The 12,990-nt window shown below is 36.4% G+C and overlaps 2 protein-coding genes across 12 annotated transcripts in view; one reads left to right on the forward strand and one right to left on the reverse strand.

Annotated features, from left to right (window-relative positions):
* The window catches only part of LOC309663405 (gamma-crystallin B-like), a 309,600-nt gene that overhangs the window by 122,227 nt on the left and 174,383 nt on the right, over positions 1-12,990 (reverse strand). The window lies entirely within an intron of this gene.
* Positions 1-12,990, forward strand: part of PIKFYVE (phosphoinositide kinase, FYVE-type zinc finger containing) — a 76,699-nt gene that overhangs the window by 31,687 nt on the left and 32,022 nt on the right. For all 11 annotated transcript variants that reach the window (XM_082466883.1, XM_082466876.1, XM_082466877.1 and 8 more), the window contains 7 exons: positions 2,471-2,530; positions 4,151-4,280; positions 4,711-4,891; positions 5,504-5,578; positions 8,682-8,789; positions 11,963-12,103; positions 12,775-12,901. In XM_082466883.1, coding sequence (XP_082323009.1) covers positions 2,471-2,530; positions 4,151-4,280; positions 4,711-4,891; positions 5,504-5,578; positions 8,682-8,789; positions 11,963-12,103; positions 12,775-12,901 — 822 coding nt within the window. The remainder of the gene's footprint in view (positions 1-2,470; positions 2,531-4,150; positions 4,281-4,710; positions 4,892-5,503; positions 5,579-8,681; positions 8,790-11,962; positions 12,104-12,774; positions 12,902-12,990) is intronic.

Raw genomic sequence — 12,990 nt, forward strand, 5'->3', positions numbered from 1 at the left:
TCTCTGACTCATTTCACCTAACATAATACCCTCTAGTTCCACCCATGTTTTCACAAATAGCAAGATTTTATTCTTTCTTGTGGCTGAGTAATATTACATTGTATATGTGTACACACACACACACACACACACACCCACACACCCCAGAAAGAAGGTTATTATTAGATTGACCTCTTAGGTCATTTGCAACCTTGAGAGCCTGTAATTTGAGGACTTTATAAATCCCTTAATACACATTTCTGGCTTTCACAGTTCTCTCTTGTTAATTTTTAGCATACTAACAGGAATTATTCTTTTTTCTATTTTTCTTGTGAAGTTGAGATACAATAAATTATTTTTTTCTTCACTGTAGTTAGGAGGAACACTGGTTACCAGAAAATAAAGGTCGTCAGAGTGACCTAGTTAGGGAAGTGAAAGACTTCCTCTGCTTCTGGTTTTCATTTCTCTTAAATAAAAATGAGAATGGGTGCTTTTTATCTTTCCATTAAAGGTAAAGGTAATACTTATTAAGTCTTTTCTTTGGGATCATCTGCTAGCTTTTAAGGCTGAGGAAATTTGAATTTATAAAATTGATTGAAATAGCTATACTTAAAAAAAAACTGGTCATGTTTTTTATGTTACATAAGCAAACCCCTCATTTTCAGAAACTTGTAAAACTGAGACAGCGCGATCTTCTGGTTTGATTAATTTTTCATTATTGGTCTTGGAGAGTTATGCAATTAAAAAATATTTTATTCTGTGTTGGTCGCAGGATTCTGAACCATTGTTGGAAAGTTAGCAAGTAGAACCTAGAGAAGAAAGTGAAAATCATGGCTTCCGCAAACCTCTAGACCTAACTTCCCATTTATAGGGAAACAGGGGGTATAAGAGCAATTTAAGCAGCACCATGAGGAAACAATCCATCAAATCCAGAATGTGGGATGTTCACCAGGACATTTGGCCTGGGTTCTTTCAAAATTCAATATCATGAAAAAAAAAAGGTAGGAAGTCTACTTTAGACTAAAAGAGAATAAAGAGAATGTAATGTATGAACCTTAATGGATCCAGGTTTGAGGGGGAAAAAAACATTTATTAAAGCATTTTGGGAACAGTTAGATAAATTTGAATATGGACTAACTCAATGATATTAAGAAATTGTCAGTTTTCTTAAGTGTGTAAATATTACGGCTATAGAGGAGAATGCCCTTATTTTTAAGAGATGCATGCTGAAGTATTAGTGGTAAAATGTCATGATATGTGTAATTTCAAATGGTCTGGAAAAAAAGCACACATATAGAGAGAAATCAGATATGGCAAATCATTAACAATTGTTCAGTCTAGGTGGAGGGTATACAGGATTTTCTGTATGTTTGAAATTTTTTCATAATGGGGAAAATCCATTGCTTCTGGAATTTTATATATATATATATATCCTTTAGTATGAAGAGTAAAGCTTGTAAAGCCTCTACATTAGTTGAACAAATAGGGGTAGGCATTATTAATTTCTGTGCGGGAGGTATAGGAATAAAGTATAACATCTGTTTTCACTGGTCCATGTAATACTTGATTTTATTGTATTTGACATGGCACACTTGAACTTTCTAAATTTTTTTCTCCACTTTCTTGTTTGAAGGATGAGCATATTGGCTTATAGACACATTGACTTTTGAAGCCCATTTGTTTATAAATAAACTCTACCTGCACAGAATTTTGTGGAGCACCTTTGCCTTAAAGGGCTTAAAATGCATTGTGGTTAAATTTGCACGGTAGAAAGAACCTCATTTGAGCTGTGCTTGGGCACAGACCTAGAGAAAAGGTCATGGGGAAGTAAAGAGTAAGTTTCACTTATAAGAAAAATAATTACTATTCTAAAAGTTCTAAAAGAACACATTCACTGTGTGTTCAGAAGTTATCTTTCAGCAACTATTTGGAAGTATTTGGTTAGAATTTTTGAAAATTAAAACTCTAAAAACTAATATAAATCCTTACGAGTTACATCTTTATTCCCTGCCATTGTCACTTTTGTATTAATTTATTTTATAGCTTATATTCTGAAATTTTAAAAACCCCACCTTATATTGTATTATGAGGTGGCTTCTCTATCTGAACTCATTGTTAAATAATACAATTGTGCATGAGAAAAAGAGTAACTTTTTAGGCTTGTCATGAAAATTACTGACGATCTCAGTTTTCATAAACCAGTTCAGTTTTGATAAGGGAAGAATGATCTGTTAAAGATTATCTGTCATTACTGTTTCAAGGTTTTGTTGAGTTATTAATTTAAGTCTATCAAGTTTAGTATGAAGTGTGCGGAACAAGTTATAAAGCATCATTTTAGCCTAAAGTTTTGTGACTTGGCTGTGTACTGATGGGTTTAGTATGGGTAATACTTTGTGTGTGGGTGTGTTTTCTGTATAATTATGCTGGCATGTTAATAGTCATAAGCTTCTCCTTTCCTTCCTCCTCTCTCTCCTCTCTCCCTGCTATGCAGAGTATTTGATTTCTGACAATGGAGGACAACAGCTCTCAATAAGTGATGCCTTCATCAAAGGTAATTTTATCAAAAGCTATACATGGAATGGTGTCTCTTTTGTTCATGGGGATATACTTGGGGCCTAGCACATTGATAGGTGCAGAGTAGGTACTGACAATGTATATGATTATTTTAGTATCATGGGAACACAGATTTTAATATGTGTAGTAACTTTGAGACTGTTGAGAACCAAAAATATAAACTCGGACTTGGTTTGAAAGAAGGTCTCTGATCTGAAAAGTAATTGTTTAAAAGCTTTTAAATAGATTTTGAATTTTATTCATTTAAAGGCATGAATAGTTTATGCTTTCCTATATCATGAGTATAGTATTAAGTATTGACATACATATCGTCAGTGATTGTCAAGCTTATCAAAAAGCCTACAGGCAGATCTCATCCGATTGAGGATGCCGCTTGCCCTGTGAAGTTGGGGAGACAAGTGGACAGAAGGGGATAAAGAACTAGTTCTGCTGACCATTTCCCTGGGGACAAGAGGAAGTACAAGCCTCTTCCAGCCGCGACCCTACTTAGCTTGCTGTGGAGTGAAGACACACTTACTTAACTGGTCCATGACACTCTACAGCTTAGGCCTCAGGTAATGGGAGGGTTTCACATAAAAGAGAGAAGGTAGGGCAAGCTGGTACAAGGGCAGCCACTTGCAGCTGGTGTCATAACTTAGCAGTGTTTCTGAATTCACCTCCAAGCATCTGGTTCAACTAGGTGTTTATAGACCAGGGGTTTAAATAATTGAAATGTGCCATTTTTGTACTTCACTTGTCATGGACACTTGCTTTACTGTGTAAGCTGCTGGAATGTTTAGTTGAAAGTTTTTTTGTTCGTTTAGTTTGCTTTAAGAGGGGAAAGATTGGAGAATTTTTGTAAGCATTTCTCACCTCTCTTCTTTCCATTTATTCAATCACATTTTTCAGCATTTAGTGAGCATCTTTTTTTGCAAAGCATGTCGTATTATCTATTATTTTTTTGGTCTTGATCCATTAACAGAATTTTACATAAATTGTTATTTACCATGTTTTAATTTCTTTACAGTTAATTTTTAGGTCTGACTTGTAAAAGTTTTGCCAATTAAAAAGAAAGCCTTTTGTTCCTGTATTGAAAAAGAAACACTAAAAGGATTGTCTGAGTAGACTTTCTATACTGTCATGTACTGGTTCAGACGTATCAGGACTGAACTTTTTAAAGTTCAGCACCCACACTATCACATGTTCTGCTTGCATTCTGATTTCAATTGAATGCAGTTTTCAGTTTGTGATTTTATAGGAAAAATTAACCACCTTGTTTTGTTTATGTCCCCAAATAAATAAAAAGACTGTAAAAAAATCTCATTTTATTTGCTTTTCAGAAGCCGTATTTATAATTATTTTCTTGAGAGTCCTGGTTGCTTATGTAAATTTACTTTTCACACTTCTGTCTCTGATTTTGTCTGTTGAGAATATTGATGATCTAACTCAGAGTTCATTTTTTTATTTATGAATTTAAACGATGTCCTTGCTTTTTTTACACCAACAATTGAATTGGCTAACTTAAAAAACGTAAAAACGTTAAGTTGGCAATTTCTAAATCTATGAGTAGATGGTATAAAACGTGACAATGAAGTATAATTTCTTATTTTACACTTAGAATCCTTATTTAACCGTCGAGTTGAGGAAAAATCCAAAGAGCTGCCTTTCACACCTTTGGGCTGGCATCATAACAACCTGGAGCTGCTGAGGGAGGAGAATGGAGAGAAACAAGCCATGGAGAGGTTGCTGTAAGGCAGTGAGCTTTTTAATTTTAATTCTCCATTTTTATAATCTTCAGTGACTTGATAGGCATGTGCATAGTTCTTCCTTAGAAAGTCAAAAATACTAACATTACTTAGGAAATAAAGCCTGTTCTGGTGAAATTTCTTATAAAACAAAAAGTGTCCTAAATTGTGCTTATCTGTCCCCATTGTCATTTATGTGTTAAAGTTTAATCAAATTAAATGGGTCATCTTAGTTGAAGATATTCACAGATTTTCTTTATGTGAAAAATCATTAAGGTGCCGATATGCAGAAAGAATAAAATTGACCAAGAAGATCTCATCTGTGAACCATAATTTGTGTGCTTATTTCTTTGGTAGACTGTGTTGTGTCTTCAAAACTGTTGTCTCTGGCAGTATTAATTATGCAGACTTCTTTCCTGTAACATTTTTGTAGCTCAGCTAATCACAACCACATGATGGCACTACTCCAGCAGTTGCTCCATAGTGAGTCATTGTCACCATCTTGGAGGGACATCATTGTATCACTAGTCTGCCAGGTTGTTCAGACAGTCCGACCTGATGTCAAGAACCGGGATGATGACATGGATGTCCGTCAGTTTGTCCACATCAAAAAAGTGAGCTCTGCTAATGCTTTCCTAATGCTAGGAATTGATGAGATGGGCCTGATAGTAATTTGTCTCTTAATGGTAATCTGAAAGGCTCATTACCAGGAGGGGTGCTAGGTGAGGAGGGGGAAGTTTCTCTGCCTGCTCTATTTGTTAGCAGTGCACTTTAAGGGTCATAGAAGCCACTGTTAGGAAGTGAGAGGTGAATGGGGGTGGGGGGTAAGTTGGGCTTGCAATGAGTTGGGAACCCAGACTTTCTTGCTTCCTCTTCTTGATGTGTCATCTATGAAAGGGCCTCTTTCCACAGATTACTGTCACTGTTCTGAGTAAAAGCAGTGGGCAATTGCTTTATTTAGAGAGTAGTGGAGTTTTGCCTGTAGTTTTTGCCTATGATATGTAACTTAATAGTGGTCTTAATTGACATCTGGCATCAAGTACCAGGTAGTATGTTAGAGTGTTGATGATCATGCTAAGAGGCCATTAATTATTGGTTGAAAGGAAGAAATGCATCCTGGAACTTTTTGTACTTATTTGAAAATAAATAATAAATAATAGAATTTATTTGACTGGATTCTAAGGATGTGTCATTGAATTTTATTGTTTTCTTAATTGTTTCATTAGATCCCAGGTGGAAAGAAGTTTGATTCTGTGGTTGTCAGTGGGTTTGTTTGTACCAAGAATATTGCCCATAAAAAGGTAATGTGATTCAGTTCAACGGTGACGTTCAGCAGACTGTGACTATGTGCCAAGCTAACAAGCTGGGGGTACCTTAATCATGGAAGAAAAGGAGATTGGACATTGAGGGGTGACTAGCAATGTCTCCCATAGGGGTGAAATTTTGGGGGTTGAGGGAGAGTGTCCCAGAGCCGATGATGATTGGGACTTGTACAGTGGGAACTCATCAGACAGAAGAAGGCTTCCCAACCAGCAGGCTGACAGGACACTGGTATCATGTCTCCCTTCACCCCACTGCATCTCAAGGAGACAGGATTTTCTAACAGACTGGAGTCCTTCCAGAGGCCTACCATTTGACAACTTTGTTCTTCCTCATAGGGCTGAGCTCAGAATTATCACTGGAATTCTGTTATCCTTCTTCCCTTTTATCTCTGCCTTCAACCCTGAGGCTCTTTCTAGCACTAGCACAGAGAGTAGGGTGAAATAACCTGGTGGACTAAGGAAACTCTGAGATCCTAAGGTGCAAGATGGGAAATGGCAGGAGATGGGGCTGTGGAGGAAGCAGGCAGGGGCTTTGTATCTCACTTATTCTGAAGGCTACTGATTAGCAAAGTGTAGTGTGCATCAGGATCACCTGTGGACCTTGTTAAAAATGTAGATCCCTAAGTCCAAACCCTGGAAATTCTCATTCAGTAGGTTTACGGGGGTGGGAATTGGGGGGTGGGTAGGGGAAGGGTGGGACTACTTAAAAATTTTTTTTTTAAGGAAGTATAGTTAATTTACAATGTTATGTTAGTTTCCAGTGTACAGCAAAGTGATTCAGTTTTTTATACACATATATATATTTTTTTCATATTCTTTTCCATTATAGTTTATTACAGGATATTGAATATAGTTCCCTGTGCTGTACAGTAGGACCTTGTTGTTTTATTTATTTTATACACAGTGGCTTACATCTACCATTCCCAAACTCCCAATTTATCCCTCCCTGCACTGCTTTCCCCTTTGGTAACCATAAGTTTGTTTTCTATGTCTGTGAGTCTGTTTCTGTTTTGTATATAAGTTCATTTGTGTCATATTTTAGATTCCACATACAAGCGATATTATGTAATATTTGTCTTTCTCTGTCTGACTTACTTCACTTAGTATGGTAATCTCTAGATCCATCCTCATTGTTGGCAAATGGCATTATTTCATTCCTTTTTATGGCTGAATAGTATTCCATTGTGTATATATGTACCACATTTTCTTTATCCATTCATCTGTCGATAGACATTTAGGTTGCTTCCGTGTCTTGGCTATTGTAAATAGTGCTGCTATGAACATTGGAGTGCATGTATCTTTTCAAATTAGAGTTTTCTCTGGATGTATCCTCAGGAGTGGGATTGCGGATCATGTGGTAACGCTGTTTTTAGTTTTTTAAGGAACCTCCATACTGCTTTCCATAGTGGCTGCACCAATTCACATTCGGCTGGGACTGCTTTTAATGGAGGCACTCTGGGTGTTTCCAGTGTCGTTTATTGGTTCTCACATTTTGAGAAACCGTTGATCTGTAACAGTGTTCTCAAACCTTGCTGTGCTTCAGAATCACTAAGGGAACTTATCAAACATAGAGACACCCTGGCCCCACCTCTGAGGATACTGATTCGGTTACAGTGAGAGCTCAGGCAGATCTCAAGCCTGAACAGCTAGATGGAGAAACTGCAGTCCTGTTTTCACTCTTTTCTAAGCAGGGTCTAATTTAGTTTTTGTAAGTCATTAAGCCTCCTGAAAGTTGTTAGTGACCAAAGAGAAATAAAAGTATGTTTGGATTTGATATTATAGCAATGATCCAGAGTTCATATTTCTACATAGAGTCTTATTAAAACATTTTACCCATCAAAGTAGTACTTTATTTTTTTAAAGATTTATTTATTTTTTTTAAAAAAGATTTTTTTTTATTTTTGGCTGTGTCGGGTCTCAGTTGCAGCACGTGGGATCTTTGTTGTGTCATGCGGGTTTTCTGTTCTCTAGTTGTGGTGCGTGGGCTCCAGAGCACGTGGGCTCTGTAGTTTGCGGCACACGGGCTCTGTAGTTTGCGGCACATGGGCTCTAGTTGAGGCGCGCAAACTCAGTAGTTGTGGCACGCGGGCTTAGTTGCCCCGCGGCGTGTGGGATCTTAGTTCCCTGACCAGGGATCAAGTCCCCTGTATTGCAAGGTGGATTCTTTACCACTGGACCACCAGGGAAGTCCCCAAAGTAGTACTTTAAATCAAATTAAATGATCTTTGTTGAATTCAGAGGTAGGTATGTTGTGCTCATCTCCGGAATTAAAAACTGTTATGTGGGTGTGGTAGACACATATGCATGAATGACTGTCTTGCTCCACTGACCATGTTTAGAGTTAGTCTTTAATTTGTAGTTGCTAAAAGAGCCCTGAATGTAGTTTCCCAGCTGATGAGTCACTGTTTTCAGGACCATTTACCGGTTTGGCCCTGATAGGCTTGGTCAGTCGGAAACTTGGATTGCAGGCCCTGGCTGTTCTGCTTGTGGCTTTAGTTGCATGGTTAGGATATATTGTTTGAGTCACTGCTTCAGGATATGCTTTAAGGTTTTCTGTTTTAACTTCTTATTACCCAATTTGGCTTGCAAATTTACGACTGCTTGGAAATTTATTCCATTAAAAATATATTCAGCAGGTGTTTTAATTCTTTTCTCCCTCATCTACCCTTCTTGAATTTCAGAAAAGTTAAATTCTGCCTTCAGAGTTGCTGATTTGTGGGAGTTTGTGGAGTAGTCTGTCTTTAAGCCCCTCTCTGCCCTACCCAGGGCTGGATAGCTTTTCTTGCAACATTAGAAATTTAAAAAAAACAAATAGTTAAGAGTATAGAAGATTAAGTAAAATAGCATTATTAGAAAAGAAGCCAATTTTTGAAGAATTTTGCATAGCCCTAAACTAATAATTTGCTTTGAAAAAAAGTAAGAGAATACCACAAAAGAACTAAATGAGAGTATTTTAATATGAATATAATGAGATCATCTATTTAAGAGGAATTATGAACAGTGTGAATTTAAAGTTGTGATTAAAGGAGGACTATAAGGTGCAAACTTTGAAGTTCTAACAAACTGTTCATTTATTTTTTAGATGAATTCTTCTATTAAAAACCCCAAAATTCTTCTGTTGAAGTGTTCCATTGAGTATCTCTACAGAGAAGAAACTAAATTTACTTGCATTGATCCTATTGTGCTTCAGGTAAGAACTTACTGAAACAGTAATCTGGAGGGATGTTTGCGTACTATGATGCTTGCCAGCTCTTATAACGCATTCCAGCTGGTTAAATTGGACAGACAAACTTAATTGCTGTTGTTTCATTTGAAAAATTTATTATAAAAGATGTTTTTATGTATCACACTTTAGAAGCTTACCAAAACCTCTGTCACTATTTTTAGTTTCAAAGTGTTAAAGGCAACACATGACTTTTTGGGAATATATGAAGAAAAAGTGACAATCCAAATCCTGTTTTTCCTTCCCACCTGGGTCATGGATTTACTTTAAGGATTTCTCTAGCTTAATCAGGTTCCCAATGATAATACCTGATTTTTAATACAGTCTGTTCTACTAAAACACATGTTTCTAGAACACTAAGTAGCTTACACACAGTTGGTAAAAGGGAATAACATCAGATGGAAGTTGTGTCAGTTTCTGTCTGGTTTCGCTTAAGTGAGGAGGCCCAGAAAAACTGCGGTAGGATTATAACCCTCAGCTGGAGAGAAAATCAGCCTCAGCTCAGCTCCTATAAAGGCAGGAACCCTTTTAGCTCTATTTTAAGAAATTAGAAGTGAGCTCCTGTTCGAAGAGTTCTCTCCCTAGAGAGATGCAACCCCTGGTCCTGGATGGCTCTTAGGCGTTCACTGTTCAGAGTTCCATTTCCAATTGTACTGTTGCACTTGCTTTTGTACATTTTAAATTTCCCTTGAGGCCACCTCCAGCTACACTGAGCTGCCTGTCTGGGCTGTCCAAGTTCTCTGTCAAGGTACCAATTTTTATTCTTGTTAGTGCTCTGAATATGAAGTTACATAGGTTTTAAAAGTTGTCTGCCTCAACCTCTTTTCTCCCATAAATGCTATTAATTAATTTGTAGTTGTTCAAAATGGGAAGTTTTCAGGAATGTGTATTCCTATTATAGCAGAAACACTTACATTCAGTTCCAGAAACTTTAGGAAAAGCATTGCTTGAAAATTCATAGGTGATAGGTACATTTTCTCAAGAGTGGTTAAGAGTGGTTAATCACTTTTGTTCTGAATTCGTAGACAGCAACAGAAAAAACTTAATTGTGGTGAAAGGCACCATGGGTTATGAAACTCTGCTCTATTGCTTAATGAACTCTGTTAACTGGGACTGTTTCCTTTTTGGAATTGAGCTGTGTATCAGTAAAAGTGAGGGGTTTCAGCTAGATTTATACCATTCCTTCTAGCTCTTATTTACTATGACTTTTCAATGACAACTGAAATAAGGAAAAAGGGGAAACACAATTATCGTTCATGGAATCTAAGGTACTGTGATGCTGGGACTTTTCTTGATCTCACTGAAGGTGTCAGTGAAAGACTTTTCTAGGTTTAGATCACAACCACATGGATTGCAAGATGCATCCTAATTGCAGAGATGTTAAAATGTGTAAAATTTTATGTCTTGGAGTTGATGAACTAGTAATCAGAATCCATAGATATTTAGTTACAAAAAAGTTATACTTAAATTTATCTGCTTTATTTTAACTCCACCCTTACGACCAGGTTAACAGACTAAAATCTTTATGTTAGAGAAGTATGCTCTGTGCTCTGGGCAATGTATATTAGTAAACATGATTTAATTCATATAATTTAAAGCATCTGGTTCATCAGTGCTATAAAACATAGTTTATTGTATCTTTAAGTTCTGACCTATTAAAGTTTTTAGTTTGAATTGATAGAAAGTATCAATTGATATGACTTTTTTTTAATCCTTTTTTTGGTCCACTCATTGTGGAATAACCAATCAAAGAAGAAGCTGAAAGGTAGACTGTTAGAAAAAGGAGGATGAGAAACAGTGGGCAAAGAGATAATTAGCCTGTGGTGCCATACTGTCTTCACAAGGTCGGCCCTCAAGATCTGTTGGTCTGCCACTGCTCCGTTGTGTTCCTGCCCTACCTTCTGATACTTTTTCCTTGCTGAGCCTCTCCCAGGACCCCTTTTTAGCATGGTGCTTCATGCATAATCATAATAGTTGACTGGAGCTGGAACTGAGAGGAAATGTATTTGCTATCCCTGTATCAGAGGCCAGAAACTTAAAAAAAAAAAAATCAACTTATTTTAGTTATTCTTTATTGGAGCTGCACAAATAAAATCATTTAAAATGTCATTAAATAACAATTTAGTAAGCAGAGAAGGAAATTAACACGTTTCAAGGGAAAAAAAGTTCCGTTTTGTTAATAATGGGAGAATTTGAAAATGTGCAACTTCTATCAGTAAAACAGAGAAGGGTGAGAAGAAATATACTCCATAACAGGGCAGGTTCATTGCAAGGAATAGGCTCGTCCATTACTGGTGGCACTGACCATGAATACAGTCTTACTCAGAAAGCACTGGGCATAGGGAGCAGAAGTGACAGACGTGCTCCCACATTCCATTGTCACCTCTCTGAGCCCAGAAATTTTATGAAACAATTAATGAATTATATTGTTTTAACTCTGGTTGTTATTTACAATATTCATTTGCTTTGAAAGTAAGCCTTTGTGATGAAATTGTATTAAAAATGTTTTAATTTTTAACTATAGCTGTTCTAGGTAGAATATTACCTGTTCGGAGATTGAAATTAGGAAGAAGCTGAAATAGCATCTGTTAGAGAGTTATTTATTCAGATACCCAAAAGAAGAGATATTCTGGTTACTTTCAGATTGTAAAAGGGGGAATTCATAACTGTATTAAAAACGTTTAGAAATTGCTTTCATTTAGGGTTAGGGTTTTTTATTTATTTATTTATAACCTTTGAGAGCTAGCTAATTGGATTCTTGGCTTTTATGTCATAGGTTATTAAGAATTCAAAATCCTTCAAAGTAAAGTTAGTGAGTTGGAGAATGAAATTTCTCCTGAAACTCTTTTCAGCATAATCAGCAGATTAGAATGATGAAAAATATTCTTGGTTGTGTTTGAGTTAATTTGCTTATAGCAATGGTAAGTGATCTTTAGCATAGTTTCACCTGAGATTGGGGGACCTGAGAAATGAGTTAACACATCAGTACTACAGTGTTTACTTAGTAGGAAATATTTATTAGTGGTTTGTGGGCAAAGAAAACTTAGGCGGAGTTTGATATTAATAGTCAAACTATCCTGATATTTTTACATGTCTAGATCTTGAATTGTACCACACATAATAATTTTGATTTATCTTAGGAAAGGGAATTCTTGAAGAACTACGTTCAGCGAATAGTTGATGTTCGGCCCACATTGGTTTTAGTTGAGAAAACGGTATCTCGAATTGCCCAGGATATGTTACTGGAACATGGCATTACTTTGGTCATTAATGTAAAATCAGTGAGTGTTCTTATTTTTCTATTTTTATATCATTTAAAAAAAATCACGGCTTGTAAATTTATATGCATGTATGGTAGATATGCAGGGATCTTTAATTATTTATTTCTTTGCTGCGCCATCTATATTGAAAGTAGGACAGGCATGGCAGTGATTTCATTATTTATAAGACTGGAGGATCTTAGGCTGGAAGAAAGTATGATTCATATAGCACTCATACGAGTTATATAATGCTCATCATAGGTTCTACAAGACCAAAGGTGTAACAGACATTAGTTAATAAGTAGTATTTGTGGAGACTTCATTTTGTAGCAGAAAATGTTCTCTCCCTTGAAAAGTTACCCTCTTCAGAACAGAGGTCAGTTCTGGAAGTTTCCCACCCTCCTGGAAGCTTCCCACCCTCCGCCCCTGAATCAGTACCTTTTGCCAGTGCATGATGCTTAAATGTCTTTTGATAATGTCATTAATATGAGTATGGTTTATTTTAGTAGGCACATATTGATTTCTAAGTGTAGACTAATCTAGAGTCAGTAAAAGTCATTTAATTATTAAAATCAAGGAAATTCATTGCGAGGGCATTTTCATATGTTCCTATTATTTTTTCATATTAAATTTTCTAAGAATTTTATTCTTCTCTGTCTAATTTTGTAATATAATGTTGTTCTGTGTTCTAGCAAGTTTTAGAACGAATCAGTCGGATGACCCAAGGTGATTTGGTGATGTCGATGGACCAGCTGCTTACAAAACCTCACCTGGGCACCTGTCACAAATTTTACATGCAGATGTTTCAGTTGCCTAATGGTGAGTGATCTCTAGTATAGATTTACCTGGAATTGGGGACCTGAGGACATGAGTAAATTCAAGGTTGACTTAGTAGGAAATAGCTATTA

Source organism: Balaenoptera physalus, assembly GCF_965194825.1.
Source record: "Balaenoptera physalus genome assembly, chromosome: 6".
Taxonomy (NCBI): Eukaryota; Metazoa; Chordata; class Mammalia; order Artiodactyla; family Balaenopteridae; genus Balaenoptera; species Balaenoptera physalus.